Source organism: Camelus dromedarius, chromosome 9 (assembly GCF_036321535.1).
Source record: "Camelus dromedarius isolate mCamDro1 chromosome 9, mCamDro1.pat, whole genome shotgun sequence".
NCBI lineage: Eukaryota > Metazoa > Chordata > Mammalia > Artiodactyla > Camelidae > Camelus > Camelus dromedarius.
The window spans coordinates 3,175,205-3,197,080 of NC_087444.1; the positions used below are offsets into that span (position 1 = coordinate 3,175,205).

General features: G+C 37.4%; 1 protein-coding gene across 3 annotated transcripts in view; it reads left to right on the plus strand.

The window, feature by feature from the left end:
- FNBP1L (formin binding protein 1 like) overlaps nt 1-12,408 on the plus strand; it is a 97,186-nt gene extending 84,778 nt beyond the window's left edge. Inside the window, exons 11-17 of one of the 3 annotated variants that reach the window (XM_064488729.1) lie at nt 557-571; nt 2,622-2,731; nt 4,653-4,785; nt 5,180-5,274; nt 7,182-7,330; nt 8,735-8,893; nt 10,160-12,408. In XM_064488729.1, coding sequence (XP_064344799.1) covers nt 557-571; nt 2,622-2,731; nt 4,653-4,785; nt 5,180-5,274; nt 7,182-7,330; nt 8,735-8,893; nt 10,160-10,167 — 669 coding nt within the window. In that variant the 3' untranslated portion in view covers nt 10,168-12,408. Of the gene's footprint in view, nt 1-556; nt 572-2,621; nt 2,732-4,652; nt 4,786-5,179; nt 5,275-7,181; nt 7,331-8,734 lie in introns of all 3 variants that reach the window. The other 2 variants (XM_031457624.2, XM_031457621.2) reach the window with 2 other exon arrangements.
- Nucleotides 12,409-21,876: the final 9,468 nt, after the last annotated feature.

A 21,876-nucleotide genomic window follows, 5' to 3' on the forward strand; every position in this document is an offset into this window, starting at 1 on the left:
ACCTGAAAACAACAGTAGAAATGTTACCCTTACCTACCCATGACATATTTAAATTCAAAGCACTATTTTGAACTATAAAAATTCAGATAATGGTGTTTTTGCATAATGCATTGGGAAGTGTTCCATTCTTTAATATTTTATGTAATATTTCTTTAAAAATGGCCAATATTAGATCTTTTATATTCAGCTTTTCAAATAATTAGTATTTTGAGAATGAAGAGCTATATAAGTGAAATCCACTTATGTAAAAATTCTCTTTTAAAAAGCAAGAGAATACGTGATTACTGGTAGAATGATTACGGTTTACTTTTGAGTTTTAGTTGCACTTAGAAAATATCTGCCCATTATCATCAGTGTATTTTATTATTTTTTTTTGCAAGTAATTTACTTTCCAAAAAGTGTGGTTAAATTGTTTTTCTGGCATAATTGTTTGGATTGTGAACTGTACACGATTTATTTTAATACTATAAAAACAGTATAAGTTATTGCATCTTCTGTATTATGATTTCATGTGAATAATATACCATTTCTTTCTGTTTTCCATTGAACTATTCAGTGGTCGGTGAAGATGGTAAGCCTTATGTGCTGATCTATATACTGTGCCAACATTAAATAATCACAAAACATTGTTTTGTTTAATTCAAAACAAGTGGTAAGGTACATCCCCACATGTTCACCTTGTGTGTGTCTTTTTATAATTTAATCCATAGTCCAACATATGCCAGTACCTCTTGATGTCATAAATTTTTAAAATGTGGTTATCTGTAATTAGCTCATTAAATTCTTAAATGTTATTAGGCGGAATCTTTGTCATGTTACAGAGAATAAAATTGTAGTAAAACATTTTAAAAGTTACATGGTAGAACAAAAGTTCATGTTTTTACAAAAGGAAAATTGAAGAAAAACGATTTTTCTTAACATTCTTTGAAAAGATTGTGTAAATTTGACTCGTAGTTTATCACAAGAATCATTAGATTTTCCAAAAAGTAAGAAGAATTTGCTACTGATTTCATTAGAGAGTTGGTGCTTTCTTCTGTACTACTGAACGGGAATAAAAGCACAAATACCTAAATACCGTGTGTGTGCGCGTGCGTGCGCGAGTATGTGTGTGATATTCCTTTATATTTCAAGCAAATTACTAGAACTACATTGTAAAGACCTAACCCCCAATTTATTGGGTGCTTGCATGGTTTCTCATTTTTGGAAGATAAACCAGTCTTCTTCAGGACTCTTGCAGTTTGGCCTTTTTATGAACTCCCACTTAGTGGGAGAGTTTGTTAAGTGCTTCAGAGTCTTCTTACATCCATAGGAAATAGTGAGTTTAGTTCTTATATTCTGTAAAGGCCACTTGTGAAAAATTTTGTTATAAATTAAATGTTACGTTTGATCATGGCTTATCTTGAGTTTTATCTTTTTTAAACATAAGGGAAGCATTCTTAAAGATGGTGAAATAAAGCTGTTTAGCGTATATCGTAGGCATAAGTGATTCAAGGAGCGAGGATGCTTTTGTTTTAGGAGTTCATTTCAGCAACACTTGAAAAATTGAACTTGCATGTTCTTAACATTTCCCTTTTAAAAAGAATGAAGATTGATAGTTGTCCTCAATTTTGAGTATTTAAAATCTTGTAAAAATATGGGGCTTGTATTAAATGGAATAATCAGTAGTTGTCAGTATTAGTTCGATTGTGTAATTTGTAGTAAGATAGCTAAGGTCACAGTGACATGATTAACATTTAAGAGGAGAAAGACATTTGAATCAGAAGTTTACATCTAAATACAAGGACTTGTTCTTAAATGATACAGTTTCTTGAATATCAAAACACTAGAAGTTTTCAAACTTCAACCATCCTTCCTAACGAAGGATTGTATCTTTCTTTGGATTACATCTTTATTTCAGGAACAACTGAAGTGTGTTATTTGGTTGTACAAAAGGATAATTGAAAATTCCTTATTGGAATGTAAGTTCCACTTACATTTCACTCAGTGGATAGTTTTCTACGTTTTGTTTTTTAATGATCAGGTATGTTTTGCTTTTAACAAATGGCTTAATAAATATAATCATTCAAAACTGTGTAATATCAAAATATATTTCATTAATTAGATTGTCTTCATGAGGTAAGTTGCTTACTTAATCATAAAAACGTGTCATATTTTTAGTCTAAACATTTGTTATATCCTGACTGTCATGGTAATAGGTTTGATTTGGGAATGTGGTGTAATATGTTATATATAAAACAATAATTTGTATAGGTGAGAAATGTTACGTGTTTCCATTTTGTTGTTGTTGCTGTAAGAAGGTTCATTTGTATTTATTTTAACTTTACCAAGACCTGAAAATAATATGATACTGGTAGTTACCAGTTATATGTATCTGGTGATATTTTTACCTATCCTGTTTCATAATTGTATAAACTGACTGGAATCTGAGTTCTTTCTTCAATATGATTGTTTTAATTAATTAGACATATACATGTCTATGTAGATTTTTTTTTTCTTAAAAGGGGTTGTTTGGGGCTAATTTGAAGTTAGAGTTGATACATATTCTTATTTTATAGTGGGTATACTTCAGAAATAAAATCTCATGAAAATGTCTTTTATAATGATTTAGATTCTCTTTTCAGGGCCCAGCACTAGAAGATTTCAGTCATCTGCCACCAGAACAGAGACGTAAAAAACTACAGCAGCGCATCGATGAGCTTAACAGAGAACTACAGAAAGAATCGGACCAAAAGTATTTTCTCATTAAATCCTCTCCACCATTGCTATTCCTTTCAGAGTCTGCTTTGAATGATGTGTTTAAATGTGATGTATAAAACACTTAAAAATTATACATCCTCATTGAAATATCTTTTGAGGAAAAAATACACTCCTAAACTTTAGAAAATTGTGTTTGCTTTGACACACTTTTAAAATGAAATGTTAGAGAATTTCTTAGGTTGCCGATTACTTATGGGATGCTATATACATATTTATGCCTTCCATAAATTTGCAAAATAGTTTGATTTATCAAGAGTAGTTTCACCAACACTAACCACCTTATACTTTGATAAATTTTTACTTTCTTTGGTATATAAGTTGGGCTCAATGGAAACCTGAGGCTGTAATTATTTTGTTTATAGCAGAAATGTTGGGAAACAGTGTTTGAATACCTAGAGCCTCGGATTCATTCTCTCATAGCTTTAATTTTTTTCCAATTTTATAAAAAGTTTCCACTGGTTCAGTTTTGCTTTAATGAAGATAGAGATCCAGATGTGATGAATAAAGGGTTATTACAGTGCGTTGGTGACTTACTGTTTGCTTTTACACTGAAGATAAAATTAGAGCTTAAACTCTAGCATGAATGGTTGGGTTTTGATGTTAAGAATTGTACCTCAGGTGTGATGGTATTGAGTGCAGCTGATTCTCATTATTTGCAGTAATTATGTTCCATAAAGTCACTTTGAACACTTAATTCTGGCAAATACTGAAATGGGGAAAACAGGTTTTGGCTCTGGTTAGCCTCTGGATGCATTTTCATCAACTGATCTATACGTAACCTTGTTTTAAATGTGTTTCTATTTAAAGACACGTGACTTAATATATGTTGTTGATTCATTTGAACTCAGGGTCAATAGCACTATAATTTATGCCTGAACAAAGATTACCTAACACATATATTTTCTCCAAAAGGCACCTCTTGAACTTAAGAACTCTAGACAGCACTTTAGTACTGTGCTTAGGGACTATTTTAAACAGAAAAATCACCAAGAAAGCACAGAAATACAAAAAACGGGATATTGAACGTAGACCATAAACAGGGCACTTGTGCAGAGTGTCTAGAACTTAGGAAAGAAAGAGGACTGGAGATTCATATTTGAGGATCATCTAAAGATAGATTGATATTGAAACATAACAATTATATCTCAATAAACTGGAAAAAAACAAATGAAACAATGAAAAATCATCCTTAGGAAGGAAGACTATAGGATAAGATGAGAAGAAGCCTCTGTCATTTTATGTAACACGCTTAAATGATAAACAGAAGAAGAGAAGGAACCAGCAAGGGAGATAAGGAGACAGTAGAGTTTAGGGGAAGGGAAAAGAAAATGTAAACACTAGGCGATCAAGAAAGAAAAGAATATTAAGTGTTAGTGATGCCAGAGACAAGGAGAGCTTATTGAGGCATAGCCTAGAGTGATATGATTAGAGAAGTGAAGAGGGAATGAGTTTAGAGGGAGAAGAGCAAGTTAAAGGCGGCATGGACGAGTGGGCAGACGATGATGCTGTGAACTGACAGAAGGAACACCGTTGTCTGGTTTGAAATATGATGAGTTTGATTTGGGACATGATGAGTTTAAGAAAATTGAGGAATATTCTCCTGCAGTCCTTGATTAAGTTGTGTGTGTGTGTATAATCTCATTTAGGAAGCAAGAAGTGAAAAATGAAATCTTTTTTTAAATTCTAATTGTTTTTTTAAAAGACTGTCTCCATAAAATATTAACTATATACACATTATCTGCTTTGTGCAGATTACCGTCAACTACGTAGTGTTTGAATGTGAAAAGATAAGACTCTTGTAAGATTAGGCTGCATGTGTGTCCCATAATCAAATGAAACTCACTTAGAACATATGAAGTGATCATTTAATTTTGTGGCTTCCTTCTCATTTTCAGAGATGCACTCAACAAAATGAAAGATGTATATGAGAAAAATCCACAAATGGGGGATCCAGGAAGCTTGCAGCCCAAGTTAGCAGAGACCATGAATAACATTGACCGCCTGAGAATGGAAATCCACAAGAATGAGGTAGGGTTGTTATGTAGCAGTTGTCTGAGATACATTCATTTTTATAAACATCATCATGATAGATTGGTTGATAGATTGGTTTCTACTAGAATTATCTTCAAATATTTATTTAATTTTAGAGTTTATAATCTAAAAGTAAGGTATCATTATGGTATATAATCTTTAGAATTAGTTCCTCATTGAAATCTTTTCCTTATTTAAAACTTTATGTAAAACTAAACATACTATTTTTTTAATCAGCTGTAAAGTTGATCATTGATCAGATTGGAATAAAGTTTTTCTTCTCTTAAGTATTACATAATCACAGAAACTAAAAGCACATGTTAAACGTAAACTATCTTAAAAGATTTTAAAAATATTTTTTGAGCTCGGTTTTACTTATTTTTTCCCTAAGGCTTGGCTCTCTGAAGTCGAAGGCAAAACAGGTGGGAGAGGAGACAGAAGACATAGCAGTGACATAAATCATCTTGTAACACAGGGACGAGAAAGGTTATTTTTTGCATTTTATTTGTATTTCTTCTTTTCCCCTAGACTTTTATCACTCTTTTTTCTTAAATTAGGAAAAAAGAATTATATGAAATTTAACAGGTTTGCTTTTTAATAACTCAATATTTGAACCTTAATAATTTTTGTTTCTTTATAGTAGATATTGCTGCTCAGTTCTAGTTTGTCATGCATCCAAAAACAGAGGTAGGAACTTGGAAAATTCTTGGAGCAACAGTCTGGAGACAGAGGCTCCTCAGGCGTGGGAAGATTTCCTTAAGGTTTAGATGGAGTTGGGTAGTTAATGCCAAAGAAGAATTTAACTGTCAAATTGCTCAAAGTTTTGTGAAGGGAAAAAAAGTGCATATTGTTAGATTGGTCTGGAACTTCCAAAAGGCATTTTGCTAAGTTCCCATGTTTTCATACCATTTGTGACATTTTCTCCCTCTTCTTAGTATGTTTTTCCCCTTCATAATAAAATCCAACAAATTACTATTTACCTTACAGAAGATTTTGAGAGATCTAATATCATATCTTGGTTTACTACCCAGTTACATTGTAATCTGAACAGATTCATTTTTAATGCTCTCTGAGTCTCAGTTTCCTAAAGTATAAAATAGGTTAAAATGCCCGTCATACAGGCTTATTAGTAATAAATGAAATAATGTACAGAAAGCACCTAGTAGTAAAATATCTGGTAATGTCATGTGCTTGGCAGGCGTTGGTTCCTCCTCCTCTTCCTCTCCATTACTACTTTTTGAAAGAATACATATCCTTAGTATATCAAGAGATACTCACATACCCTGGTTTTTGTTATTAGGTAAAACCTAGATAAAATAATCTAATCTCTCTGGTGTGTTATTAGGAAGGTGGCTTCCAGGCGGACTGCAAGTGCTGCTAAATCTCACCGTGTAGGTTTTCCCGTCACTAAAATCTTACTCAGTTATTTGATTCTTTAGCAAAATTATTAACATTTCCCTCTTTTTTGAATTACACATTTTTTAAGAAGAAAATGTCTTTGATTTACCTGCTCTTTTGGATTTTCTTAGTTACTGACTTCCCTGTTAACATGATGAACTGGGAAATAATTTTACTAGGAGTCTTTTGCTTTTCAGTGACAGAATGAATGCTCTACCCATATTGGCTTAAACTAAAAAGGGATTTTATTGGCTGATCAGGGAGAGCTTGATCTAGGAACTCAGATGATGCCCTCAGGACTCAGTCTCTCTCTGCCTCACAGTTCTACCTTCCACTGTGTTGGCTTCATTTTAAGGCTCTATGTGGTGATCGTCCCAAAGCTCTAGGCTCCTATTTCTCCAGGTTCAAATCCAGTGGAAAAGGAAGGGAGCTTCTCTTTCAGCCATCCCAAGTGAAAGACTTGGCATCTCTCACATCTTACTGGATTGTAGGCATACTAGTGAGCTGTTCACTTTGCTAGGATGGGCCCTCTGGAGCCAAGAGAGAGCAACTCCACCTGAGCCCGTGAATTGAACATGGACTTGGTGGGTCCCCTAAGAAATTTTAGGGTTCTCTTGGAAAAAGATGGGATGATGAATCTGGGATGATAAAAGACAAGTGTCTATGACATTTTTTCATTTTACCTCTGGACCCAGTGATGGACATACATACTGAATAGATGTTATATACCTAAAACATTGTAATCTTTTAATTTTTTAATTTCAGGAAATTCAATAAAGAAGCATTTTGTATTAGAAGCAACACACACACACACACACACACACACACACACACACACACACACATATTTAAACATCTAAGAAAATAAAGGCTTAATTTAGAACTGTGTCATTGATACCTGATTCTCTGAATTGATCCTGAGGAGATCAACTTGTGGATAATATAAAAAATTTTCATGTTTGTGATACTTGACCAGAGATAATTTTGTTTTACAGTCCTGAGGGAAGTTACACTGATGATGCAAACCAAGAAGTCCGTGGGCCACCCCAGCAGCATGGTCACCATAGTGAGTTTGATGATGAATTTGAAGACGATGATCCCTTGCCTGCTATTGGACACTGCAAAGCTATCTACCCTTTCGATGGTATGATTTTCTTATTACACCATATTTGATAAAATTGGTTCCTTAAAATCTCCACACACTGAGTCATGCACTTTAGTGTTCTTAGCTAAATAAAAAATATAATTGCCAGAAAATTATAATCCCAGTTCATTAGTGTGAGTTTGTTTTAACTGGTATAACATATATAGAGATTTTTCTTACATATGTGGCACTGAAAGAAAATTACCTGTGTTATCAGCATCCTGATAAAGATAATTATTTAATTATGAACTTTGGCTGATAACAGAATTTCCCACAAGAGTCTTACGGATGTACTCATCAGAGTTGAAGCCTCTTGGGCATGTAGCTCAACCCAGAAAGTGGAAGGCTGGTAGATAGCAGTCGCTTCATACTCTTGCTTGTAGCTTGTTAACACTGAGTGACAGGCGCGAGGCAGATGGCACAGCTGAGTGCCACCACCACATCCTGACTGTGGAGGCCGTATTTCCAGGTGAGGGAAGAAGAGAACGTGGTAGCTTCTGACTCTGCCGTCCCTTCCCCAGGGATAGCTGGAGAGGAGGAAGGCGTTGTGGCCCTCCGCTGCAGGCTTTTAGTTACCCTTCCCTCGCTTAGACTTTGAAAAATCCCTTCTTTCATTTTACAGAGGAGCAGAGTAACATCTTCACAAAGAAGTTGTTCTAAAATGGTGTACGATGTAAGGTCTTTCCCCATTAGTCCATTGTGTTGTTTTTTTAAATTGAGTAGTTTTTAGTTATTCCTCATTCAGAGAAAATAATATTAAATAAGGTCTTGCTATAATGTAATGTAGAGTGAGGAAGGAATTTAGTATACGTTAAATGAAGATTCATTTGTGATAATTGTCACTGCTAATTGTTGGGGATGGGGAAGAGAGCCCTGAGGCTGACGGCGTTTTGAAGGAAGCTTGTGCTTTGTGGTGAGAAGCTCTCTGCTTCTACCATTAGCAGAGTTGAATCTTATTTTTCTCTCTGCTCTCTCTTCAGATTATTTTCTTTCCTTCTTCCTTCCAACCCTCTCGATGTCTTGTTACTATTTTCCTGATCTAAACCTCATAAATTTTCTGTATAGCAGTGCCTCTCAAATTCGGGGAAGGAGTTGGTGGAGTGAGGTAGGAGAGTGCCCTGTCAAATCATACCGCGTTGCTGTGGCTCAGACACTTCATCTGCCACGTGGCGCTGCCAGTCATGCCGCCACGAGGCGGTACTGTGCAGCTTCAGCGTGCGAAGGTGTTTGGCAGACTGCAGAGCGCCATAGACTTCTGTTCAGCTGAGGAGAGTCGGTGGGCTCATGGTTCTACATACACTGAAGTCTAGTAGGGTTTCGTGTTGTTTGTGTTGCATTTGTAACTTCTATTCGAAATTATTGCTATGCTTAAATTATGCTTGTGCTGTGAAAACTCTCATTCAGGACATAATGAAGGTACTCTGGCAATGAAGGAAGGTGAAGTTCTATACATCATTGAGGAGGACAAAGGTGATGGATGGACAAGAGCTCGGAGACAGAACGGTGAAGAAGGCTACGTTCCCACATCGTACATAGATGTAACTCTAGAGAAAAACAGTAAAGGTGCAGTAACTTACATCTAAACTAACCAGGCAGCTTTGTAACATGTGTGACATAGGAATGATAACATAAAATGAAAACATGTTCAACGGGTGGGAAAACAGACGTTTTAAGGCATCCAAGATTTACTGTTCACTACGTGAGCTGAGTGTAGGCTCAGTCTTAGAGGTGTGAGTATTACCACAAGAAACTGTTCGCGTGACGCTTTACCATTTGCGTGATGTTGGTGTGAAGCTTAATTGATGCCTTTTGCTTTATGTCCTGCTTAAGTCTGTGTGGAGGATTTGTGTTTTTCTGCCTTATAAATCATAGAATTTGATCTATTGGGCAGGAATCCGTAGATAGAAAGCTCCCCAGCCCCCTGCACGTTGCTTCAGGAAATAACAGTGACTGTAGTGAATTCAAATAAGTACAACTGCTCTGAAATGCTGTGTAAGCTGATACCCAAAAGAGTGGTTTGCTCTAGGAGTTTGAATTTTTAGCTACAGTTTCTAGGAAGAAAGTGAAAATAGTTGGCTATCTGAGTAAAATAATGATTTTCATTTTTCTCCCTATTATTAACTTTGGTTTCCTAAAGGAAGAAAACAGGCGTGTAGCACACAGCCTGTTTTAGTAGTAGGGTAATCTGGAGACCTGCAGAATAAACCACTTAAGCAAATAAGATGACTTTCTTTTGAGACCCTAAGATGTTTTCAGGTTTTCTAGTAATTTTCAGTAATGTACAGCCTTACTTCCAAATTTATGCTTGTACTTTTCATCTTGAAACGTCTTGGGAAGTATCACTTGAGTGACATTAGCATTTAGCAATTATACATAGGAAAATAGATTCGTCAAAAACTGAGATAGAGGAAACCTTGCCTGGAGGGGAAGGACTGGCAAATTTTACTTTGAAAGAAAAACAGCTTTTTTTGACTTACTGGGTTTTAGGAATATATCTGTACTATCATGGAGGGTATTTCCTCATTTTAGCCAAATCATCAATTATTAGGATATTTTTTCCAATTAATTTAAATAGGCATTTGTTGGAAACACTGTACAGTCAAGACTTGCACAGTGCTAGTTGTGTGGGGAGATAAAGTGAGGAAGCAGTTAAGAGATGAGACTGGTCCTTAATTTTGTTCATATTCCAAAAATTTCTGGTGTTTTTAATAGCTGACTATAAAATGATTTTTAGAGACATTTGAGACGGACACTTTAAACTGAACACCCACTTTGGTCTTACCAAAGGTCTTCAGTAATTGTTCTTTTCTTTTTCCTCCTGGACTGCAGGTTCCTGAAGAGGGTTTCTGAGGAAATGGGCAAGATGTTGAAGGAGGTTACATGCAGCTGCTTTTGTGGGGAGGGTATTAGAGTTGTCAGGCTCAAAGAGAGAGTGAGAGAAGCAAGTTGCATGAGTGCATGCAGACATGATTATTTTTTACTAACTTCATTAGCATTTCCGTACATTGTTTTAAAAAATCATTGTAATACCAACCCTTAAATTCGTTGTTCACAGTTATTCATATAAAGGGAAACAAGCCAACAGTGGCCAGCCTTTTTTCCATTTATTTTACTGATATCCAAATCAGAAAGAATGCAGAGCTGTCATTAAATTTGTCTTACATTTGGCTGTCCCAGCAGGACTGCCTCTCTCCCAGCTCTGCTTTAATTGGCTTTTAGACCCATTGTCTGTTAGAATCCTTGCCATTTGTCAGTGTCTGCCTGCGCCACCTCTGTGCTTGCTTAACATCCTGTTGCATGTCTAGAGTGACCGGGTGTAGATTTTTCAGGCATGTCTTTATAATCCCTTGTTCTTGTCAAAGCCTTCGTTTTGTTTTACGTTTGTAGTGCAAATCACTTTGTCAGACATCTCCAGCACTAATGTTTCATCCTAGTACTTGTGTGTGCTGCTGTAACTTCCCCCTGCAAAACACTCCAGTTTTGGCATTATGAAGAAGTAGTTTGTGAACCCGAAGAATTTATGACCAGAAAAAGGAAACATCTCTGCTCTAGCCTATGGCCCTGTTGAAAGAACCCTGAAACGTGATACATCTTCAGCACCTCAGTCTGGGAAGAATCTCTGGTCAGCACTGAAATCCTGGCGTAACAAACACAGAAGACGCTCACCACCTCAAGACAAAGGACTGTTGTCAGAAGTCAGCTGCTTCCATTCAAACGCTGCCTTAAACTAGAGTGCCTGAATCTGCTGATTGCCAACACTACCGCTGCAGCGTCCCACAAAGGGCTTCGTGTCAGCTCAGTGTGACCTCCTTTAACTTGGTGGAGCTGCCGCAGCTGCCAGCACAACCTTGGTAGGCGGCTTTGAGAGCTCTGCCATGTTCGATGGTGCGTCTTCAGATTTATGCCTCAAACTACAGACACATCCGAGTCCATTTTACTTTACTTAGTGTTCTTATGAGAAGTTCTGTGGACCTTTCTCCATTGTCTTTTAGTTTGAGTTACCATGTTCTCAATTATTATGTGACTGCTTCCAAGTGATGGTTTTGTTTGATCCGGATAAAATTTAGTGAACCTTTGTAATGATCTGTGTGCACTTTTACTTGTAAAATGGGAATTTCTGTATGTTTATACTTGTAAATATAATTGTCATCAGCGCCCCTAATGCTCATGTTGTCCCGCCTCGCATTTGTGATCCTGTTAATGACTTGGATCGTGACTAATTTCTTAGTGGTGGTTAATAGGGAGGGGGTAGGGGTGGGGCGGGGATGTTTGTAACATGGAAGCTTCATTAATTTGGTTCTTTACTGTTTTGAGGGAAGAAAGAGAATGTGAAATGGTCTGTGTATTATTGGATTTTAAGCAATATTTTAGAAGCTGTGTGACTGCTTTAATAATTTTTCCCAGTGTTATTTGAATCGTACTACCGGTTATACTAAAGCTGAATGACAGTTGTGTGAAAGTTAACGCCTTCGTAAGACCAAGTACCCCCGTTACACAGCTGACATATAGTGTATTACCTTTAAGGCTAGTAAACTATGAAGTTTAGATTTTGAATCTCGTTACAGGGTTATTTATATAATGTGACATTATTCAATACTGACAGATTACATAAGGTAGTTTTAAAATCCAGTGCTATTTTTGTTTTAAAGGTTAGCAACGAAGAGGAAATGTGATCTGGCTGTGTTTGTCTTCTGTACAAAGCCTGAAGTGCTTGTGTTTTTTTGGCCAACAGCCACAGAGGGCAAAGTTTAAGGCTTTCTTATAAGGACTAACTGTTCTTTTCAAGCTACTGTTTGTTTTTCTAAAAGCAGGATTTGTTTTCGTGGGAGGCAAGTTCCTTCACGTGGAATGGTGCAGCCTGTATGTGGGTTACTACAATAGGAAAGACATTTGTACTTGCACAATCTAAATCATTCTTAAAGTTTGAACATGTGAATTGTCCAAAAGAAATCTTTAATTTTTCAGTGATTTTTACTCTTTTTGTGCACATGTTGATTTCTTAATGGTAAATGCTTTGTTTAAGATAGTGTTCTCTGTTGAGAATATTTTCATGGAATAAAACAATCTTTTCATGGTCAGTTAAGCTGTATAGTGTTATCTCTTATTGCTTTGTGAACTAAAAGAGATGTAATGATTTTGTTCTTGAATGTGCTCAATTCCAGGTAATACAAAGCAGAGGACCAAGTTCCGTAAGTGGAGGCATCTATGTTGGGCAACCTTCTTTGCAAAGCAGTTTTGAAAATTTTATTCTGTTTTTAGTTTCTTTCAAGCTTTCCTAAAGGGAAAAAATTTAGCTGTTTCTTTAAATTTAAGTTGAGATAATAATTCGGATTTTTTTGTCTTTGTTATACAGTAGTTGTGTTACAGGGACTTTCCTTTTATACCAGCTTGTTCTCTGCATCCGTAAGAACTGTCCCTGCACTGCTGGGCTTGCTCTTGCTGCAGGCTGGTCAGCGTTTCCTGTGCTTCTGCTTGAGGTCCTGGTCAGTCAGGGAGAGTGCTCGTGTCTTCCTGGTATTTCAAAACATGGAAATAGAATGTTTGCCGCAATTAGCGTCACATCTGTGATTTTAGGAAGTCTTAATTTCAGAATATTCACCTTGTTAAAAGGGCAGATATGAAACTCTGACTGGTAACTTCTAGAAACCCTAAAAGGAAGTGAAACTCAGGGCTGATCCTCAACAATGAGGGGTTGCAGTTGATGAGATGAAAGTTTAGAAATCTGTGCCAAGCTTGAAAGCAGGGGCACATACAAAGCAAAATAGCAAGAAAACAGTGTCAACCAAAAACTCAACAGTGAAAAGGCCTTACTAGCTGAACTGTCAGGGAAGTCAGATCCGACTTGGTTGGTGGGGAGCAGTAGCTCCCTTGTGACAGCATTAACAAAAGGAGAAAGGATCCTCAGACTTGCTGGGAAGGGTAGGTTTTCTTTGTGCAGAAAGTATTATTTAGGCGAAAAAATACTAAAAAAAACACCAAACCTACTTCAGGGAGCTCAATAGCTGGGATCAGGTATATTCCTGACCATAGTCATTGCCTATAACCTAAGAAACAGTAGAAGGTATAAGAGATGCCAAAAGATTGTGGGATGGGAAAATACAAATTTTGAAGAGTAAATTCTAGGAACTTTGACAGCTTTTAAAAGTACTAGATAATTTTGTCAGCATTTAGGAGAAAATGTAATGGGCAACTGACCCAGGTCCAAAGAATAATTCAAATTAGTGTCATTCCTTCCTTTAGATACAGATGGGGAACTTTGCAGACATAATTGTGCTGGTTTCAGCTCAATTTCAGTAATTGATAAAATTTCTTGCTCATTTTTGTGTGAGATAGCATTGTGATAGCGTTGTTGTAGAGAATGTGAGCTTGGAACGAGCTGATTTGGTAACCCAGAATGTCAACCTCGAGGAGAATTTCTCATGGAAAACATATGTATGTCATGAACCGTAATAAAATGAATGTAAATCTGTCACTCTCTTTAAGAAATAGAAAATTGCCATGTCCATCAAAGATAATCATTATCCTGAGTTTTATGTTTATTATTTTGTTTTTCTTCATTTTCTCACATGGGTATTTTTTTCTAGATCTTAGTAGCTTTCTGTGTTTTTGAGCTCTGTAAAGATGGTGTCATTCTCCGCTCCGAGAAGGGCTGGCTTTCAGCCCGTGTGCACCAGTACGGCCACAGTTACTGCTGTATGTGTCCGTACTGGTTGGTAAAGAATGATTCTGAAAAGTGGTAGAACTCATTAGTCATGAGAGTCTCAGTGCATGTGGTTTGTCTCAGGAACCGCACGTGGCGCTCTGGGAACCACTCCTGGCTTGAACACTGGGGACAGAGCTGACGGGCTTACTCTCGACAGACTGTTGTTCCAGGTGTTGGGGAACCTACTTGGTCTGGTAAGCCCCTTCTTGACTGGAGAGGGACTGGGGCAGCTAAGCTGAGAAAGACCCCCTCTGTTCATCTTCTGAAGACGTTGCCTCATCCTGCTCAAGGGGAGGAGGTGCATCGAAGCTCTGCAGTAGCTGGGGAGACTGGAGGGGAGTGTGAGTAGACACAGGCGTTGGAGGACGTAGCCCTGTGGTGCAGTAATGGCCCTTTAGATGGCTTTTTCAGTTTGGTTTTATTTGGCCACTTCCTCCGCGGTGGAAGGTAACGTGCCTTGTGTATTGAAGAGGTGTGAGGAGAGGGACGCTGGCAAACTGGCTAGTACCCGGGAGAGTGTGGCGAGGGCAGCACAACTCCTGTTCTGTTACCCTCTCTTTCTTTGGCTGGTTTCAGGAGTATTGCTCCCTCCGCCCTCTCACCTCTTCCGACCCACTTTCTCTCTCCCTTGCCTGGGCAGACCAGGCTGCTTGGCCCAGGGCCCGCACAAACCCTGGTAGACTCGCTCAGTTTTTTATTCTCCCCACTTTCTCTTTCTGTCTTTGTCCTGGATCGTAATTGTCACCAACCAGTCATTGTTCGTTTCCTGGCTGGCCAGTGTAGGGGGCAGTCTCGGGTGTGGAATGAGACAGACTTAAAACACAAGCTCCCAGTTCTGGCAGCCAAGTCGCCAGTCCCCGCCCAGCTTGCTTCCTCTTCCCCACCTTCTCCACTCTCTTTCCTCTAGCTGGGAGCTCTTACCGCTGGCTCTTGGCATGTAGCCTGCCTCCAGATGGTACTGTTTTGTTCCGTGAGGTGAGACGGGGATCAGTGGCATGTCCTTTCTCTTTAGGTGCCAGACAGCACATTAGTAAATTAGTGACTAGCGACTGAATGGGGGGGAGTCATTGGAAGAGTTTGCAGCCCTATTGTAAAGCATAGGGGCAATCCTTGTGCTATACAGTGGGTTCTTGTTTATTTTATGTATAGTAGTTTGTATATATAGTACCTGGTGACAGCCGTGTCAAACAAAACATTATACCAACCCAACTGTTCAAATTATTTGGAAATTTTAATGACTCATGAATGATCTACTTTAATTACCTGTTAAAAGTTTTATTACATAGTTTATTTAAAGAATAACATGGATTATTTTTACTTGTTTGTGCATTGATTTGTGTATTAATTTACTGGTTCATGTGCAACTGTATTATTAACATCCCACTTGTTAAGTACTTTGAATATTGCATGCTATCTTCTGAGACTTGCTTTTTTAACTCAACAGTATTCTGAGATTTATTCATGTTTATGCATAGTTCATTTTACTATGTATAGTATTCCATTATATAAATATACAGAATTTATCCATTCTCCTGTTGATGGACATTTGGGTTATTTCCTGAATTTTGCTAGTATAAACTGTGCTCTTATGCACATCCGTGTGCGTATTTACTGATAGAAGAGTTTCTGTAAGGTCTCTATTTCAGAGTGGAATTGCTAAGTTGTGGGTTATATTTATCTTCAGTTTAAAAAGGTAATGCCACATTTTCTCCTTAAAAGTGATTGTCCCATTTTTACCCACCTACAAGTTATGTATAAAGGTTATTTTATGCTTCATATCCCGGCCAACAACTTAAGAGTAAGACTTCTCAATTTTTGTCAGTTCAGTGGATGTAAAGTAGCATTTCATTGTAGTGTTAATTTCCTTTTCCCTGATTATTGGTAAAGTTGAACATCTTTTCATGTTTATCATTTGTGTTTCTTTTTCTATGAAAAACCTGTATCATGTGCCTGTCTTCTTTGGTTGCTTGTCTTTCCATGTTTATTCAGGGCAGTTCTTCACGTATTAAGTAGGCTAATAGTATTACTTACCTCTTGCTGTGTAACACAGCTGGTCTCTTGGACTCACAGTTTCTCAGAAGATTGCAGTCAAGGTGTTGGCCAGCATTGCAGTCATCTCAAAGCTTTGACTGAGGCTGAAGAGTCTACTTCCAGGATCATTCATGTGATTGTTGGCAGGCCTCAGTTCCTTGCCATGTGCACCTCTTCGTGGGGATGTTCATAACGTGGCATCTTGCTTCCCCCATTGCGTGATCCAAGAGAGAAAAGCTCAGGATGGAATCTGCAGTCTTTTATAACCTAATCTCCGATGTGAATACCGTTACTTCTGCCCTGTGCACTTGGTGGGGCAAACCAACCCTGGTACTATAGGAGGGGGCAACACAAGGGTGTGAATAGCAGATGGCCTGGGACATCTGGGGCCACCTTGGAGGCCACCTACCCTACTAATCCTTTGTCAGTTTTATGTGTTGCTAGTCTCAGTTCTTTCAATTTATCTATGATATCTTTTGATGAAGTTCATTTTAATGTAGATTGATCAATCTTTCATATTTAATGTTCTATCTAGTTTAAGAAATTCTTCCTTGATTCAAAGTAAAGATGATATTCTGTCTTCTAAAAGTGTTACAGTTTTGCCTTTCACATGTAGGGTTTTTTTTTTTTTTTTTTTTTTGAAGTATAGTTGATCTACAACATTGTGTTAGTTTCAGGTATATGACAAAGTGATTCAGTTATATTTACTTTTTCAGATTATTTTCCATTATACGTTATTACAAGATACTGAATATAGTTCCTTGTGCTATACAGTAGGTTCTTGTTATTTTATATGTAGTACTTTGTATCTGTTTATCCCAAACTCCTACTATATCCCTACCCCCTTTTCCCCTTTGGTAACCATAAGTTTATTTTCTCTGAGTCTATTTCTGTTTTGTAAATAAGTTCATTTATATAATTTTTTTAGATTCCACATATTAGTGATACCATGTTTGTCTTTCTCTGACTTCCTTTGCTTAGTATGATCTCTCATATTGCTGCAAATGGCATTATTTCATTCTTTTTTATGGCTGAGTAATATTCCATTGTGTGTGTGTGCTTGTGCATTTGTATCTATATGTATCTACCTATAGATACATACACACACAAACCACATCTTCTTTATCCATTCACCTGTTGGTGAACATTATTGTAAATATTGCTGCTGTGAACATTGCAGTGCATATATCTTTTTGAATTAGTTCTCATCTTTTCCAGGTATATGACCAGGAGTGGGATTGCTGGATCATATGGTAAGTCTGCTTTTATTTTTCTAAGGGACCTCCATACAGTTCTCCATAGTGGCTGCACCAATTTACATTCCCACCAACAATGTAGAAGGGTTTCCTTTTCTCCACAGTCTCCTGCATTTATTATTTGTAGACTTTTTGATGATGGCCATTCTGACTCGTGTGAGGTGATAACCTCATTGTAGTTTTGATTTGCATTTCTCTGATAATTAGCAATGTAGAGCATCTTGTTGTGTGCCTCTTGGCCATTTGTATGTCTTCTTTGGGGAAATGTCTATTTAGGTCTTCTCCCCATTTTTGGATTGGGTGGTTTTGATTTTTTGATATTAAGCTGTATGAGCTATCTGTGTATTTTGGAAATTAATCCCTTGTTGGTTTTGCATTGTTTGCAAATATTTTATCCCAGTCCATAGGTTGTCTTTTCATTTTGTTGATGGTCTCCTTTGCTGTGCATAAGCTTTTGTTAGTTTGATTAGGTCCCACTTGTTTATTTTTGCTTTTATTTCCATTAATCTAGGAGAAAGCCCCCCCCCCCCCGATTGCTGTGATTTATGTCAGAGAGTTCTGCCTATGTTTTCCTCTAGGAGTTTTATATTATCTAGTCTTACATTTAGGTTTTAACCTGTTTTGAGTCTATTTTTGTATATGGTGTTAGAGACTGTCCTAATTGCACTCTTTGACATATAGCTGTCCAGTTTTCCCAGCACCACTTATTGAAGAGATTGTCTTTTCTCTATTGTGTATTTTTGCCTCTTTTGACATAGATTAATTGACCGTACGCGCATGGGTTTATTGCTGGGCTTTCTATCCTGTTCCACTGATCTGTGTGTCTGTTTTTGTGCCAGTTCCACACTGTTGTGATTTCCGTAGTGTAGTCTGAAGTCGGAGAGTGTGGTTCCTCCAGCTCCTTCTTTTTCAAGATTGTTTTTGCTATTTGGTGTCTTTTCTTGTTTCCATACAAATTTAAAGATTTTTTGTTCTAGTTCTGTGAAAGATGCCACTGGTAATTTGATAGGGCTGGCACTGAATCTGTAGATTGCCTTGGGCAGTATGGTCATTTTAACAGTATTGAGCCTTCCAACCCAGGAAAATGGTCAGTCTTTCCATTTGTGTTGTCTTCATTTTCTTTCATCAGTGTCTTATAGTTTTTGGAATACAGGTCTTTTACCTCCATAGGTAGGTTTATTCCTAGGTATGTTATTCTTTTTGATGTGATAGGAGATGGGATTGCTTCCTTAATTTCTGTTTCTGATACTCATTGTTAGTGTATAGAATGCAACAGACTTCAGTTTATTAATTTTGTATCCTGCAACTTTACCAAATTCATTAATGAGTTCTAATAGTTTTCTGCTGGCGTCGGTAGGATTTTCTATGTATAGTATCATCCTGTGTAGGTTAATTCATCTAGATTTTATCTTGGTATATGGTATGAGGGAAGGAACCATCCCTCCCCCTTCATTTATTTAACCAATTGTCCAAAAATTAAATATCATCCTTTCCTCCACCGATTGGCACTGTTACTCCTGTCATATATCAAATTTCTAATGACAGTTTCTTGATTACTGTAACTCAGTAATGAACTTTTACATTTGGTAGAACAGATTACACCTTCCCTCCTGTCTTACTTTCCTAGGATGGTCTTGACTTCCGAGCCATGCAAGTTTTAGGAAAAGCTTATCAAGTTAGCTTGAAAAGTCCTATTGAATTTTGAGTGAGATCGCACTGAGCTTATAGATCGTTTTAAGAACTAATGTCTCTAATACTGAACCTTCTAATTTATGAACACGGTGCCTTCATTTACTTTTTTCCAGTGGTTTTCCAGTATTTTTTTAAATAAACTTAAAAGTTTTCTTCAAGTTCTTTTACTTGTTTTGTTAGAAGTATTTCTAGTTAGCATATATTTTACAAAATGTTTTAACACATTACAGAATATTCAGAAAAATGCATAAAACATAAATGTGTAGCTGAAGTTATTAGAAAGTCAGTGAGTCAGGAAATGAAGCACTGCCAGCGCCTCAGAAGCCCACTGCATCCCTCTCAGGCAGCGCGCCCTGCTCCCCCTCCTGTAACTATCCTAACCTTTTTTAAAATGAACTTTCAATTTTTGTGTATTTTTATGCTTAATGTCTTGTAAATAGTATAAGGTGGTTGTTTTAAATCTAGTTGATTATCTAACTTAACTGGAGGCTTCAGTCGCTTATGTTTATGATTGTTGATGAGTTCAGACTTCCTTTTGTCGTCTTTGTGCCTGCTAGTCACCTCACTTTTGGACGTCTCTTTACATGTATTTTTTGTTTATTTTCTCCATTTTTTTCTTCTACTAGTTTGAAACCGTGACCCTAATTTCTGGTCATGTGGTATCTACCCTTGACACTTTGCATATTCACTTACAGCTTAAGGCTAATCAGTCTCTTAAGCCTTCTCCTGACTAGAAGAATAGCACTTTGCCAGAGCTCTGGTAACTCTGATGTCGCCCCACTCCCAGTTTGTGCTACTGTTTTAATTGCCTTTTTAATTAACCTCACATAGTAGACGCTGTTTTTTAGTGTTTGTCTAGATACACCTAGAAGCTTAGCAGTTTCTCTGTGCACCAATCCTTCTTAAATCTCAGAACTTTCTTCTGGATGAATTCCTTCCTCCTGATCTTTCTTTCCTTCTCGAGCTCTGATGAGATGCATTGGGTCATTCCATTTCACATCCTTTAAGTTTTTTCAATCTCTGTCTTCTTTTTTCCTCTTCTTGTCTCTGCTGCATTCTGGGCATGGTCTTCAGGTATGTCTTCCAGTTTATTAAAGCTTCAGTTCGATCTAATCTTCTGTTTAGTATTAGCATCCATTGAGTTTTTAGTTTCATTTATTATACATTTCTGAAGGACTTAGTTTCTCCTAAAATTTGATCATTTTAAAAGTCATTTCCTATTTGAGTTCACTTTTTCTTTATACACATCTGTATGATTGCTTTGCCTTCAAAATACGGTAATTCCAGTGTCTGAAGGTGTTGGGATTCTAAATCTTTTTTCCTAGCATCTTATTTTTCATGGCACTATTATTTATTTATATATATATATATACAAATAAAAAATATATATATATATATATATTTTGTTTGTTTGTTTGGGTTTGTTTTACTTTAATCTGTGGGAAAACTGGATACTTTCCTCCTGAGAGGCTGGATTTGTCTGCCAAGCCCCTGGAATGCCACCAACTTGACACCATTGTAAATCAATTTCTTGGTTTTGAGTTTTGTAAATTATACTCAGACCTATTTGAAACAGGCTTATAGTTCCAAATCCTCACCAAAGACCATCATCATTACAATGATTTTCCTCTAGTAGCTGTGCGTGAAAGACTTGCCTACCTTCTGGGAATCTCTCTTTGCTGGCAGGTGGATTTCCTCCCAGCCTCTTGACAGGGGGCCTTTAAGGATCCCTACTTCATGGAGGCATTTCATGTTCAGCTGCCCTAAGACACTGTCTCCCATTACTGAGTAGATGGCAGTATTTGCCTCTAGGGCCACCCATGTTTTTAAGTTCTCTTGCAGAGTTGCTTTAGATTTGCTGTTCCTTTTGGCGGGTGAGTTGGGGAGGATTGTTTGTTGGGGATTTTCCTTTCATTCTATCATCAGGCTTAAAAGGTGCATTAAAAGATACGTTTATAATAATTTAGTTATAGTGAGAGGGCCTCCTAAGAGGATCTGGGTCACCATATTGCCAGAAGTAGAAGTGTGCTTTCATTTTTTTCAGCAAATAAAAAAATGAAGAATCCTTTTAAAAACTGAGAGAAGGGCTTCATGATTCTAGGCCCCATTAATGGAAATACGGAGTCTAGGATTTGAAACCAGTAATCGCATTGTATTAAACAGACCCACCGCGAAGCTTGTGCTCAGTTCTAGTAGGCGTATTTAAGGTGACCAGTAATAGGGCAATAATTATGATACAACCTCTGGAACCAGCAAACTGTAAGTCTTCAAAGGCTATTTAACATCATGGAGAAATTTTTGCAACTTATTTGAGAAAAGTTGTATACAGAACTATTCTGCATGGCCCCCAAATTATTTAGGAGACAGGAAGAAATAGCAAATTGGTAAGTGACAGTTGGTGGCAGAGTGACAGAAGTTTATTAAAGTCTTGTATTCCAGATTTTCTACAGTAGAAAAAAAATTGAGGTGGATACTGATAAACTAGACAGTATCCCCCTTTGAGAAGTCAAAAACCTAGAAAACAAACCTAGAAAACTCATACTTAGCTAGAGGAAAAGGTAACAGTCAATTATCTTGAAATGGGTGAAATAATGTCCTGAAATACACTAACATTTGGTGCTTGCGCTGTACCAGGTGCTGCACAGGACTTGACGAGGTTAACTTGACCGGAGTCCAGCTGCTAGCAGGCCCCACAGCTTCAGCTGGAACCAGGTCTGCTGGAGCCAGCCCTACCTTGTATCACTACTCACTCTGCCCCCTGAGCCTGGAACCATAAATTTTCCGTACCACTCCCGTTGACTTTGGTTTACTATCAGGATACAGTGGCAGGGGAAGAGGATGCCCCAGGAAGGTAGGAGGTAGAA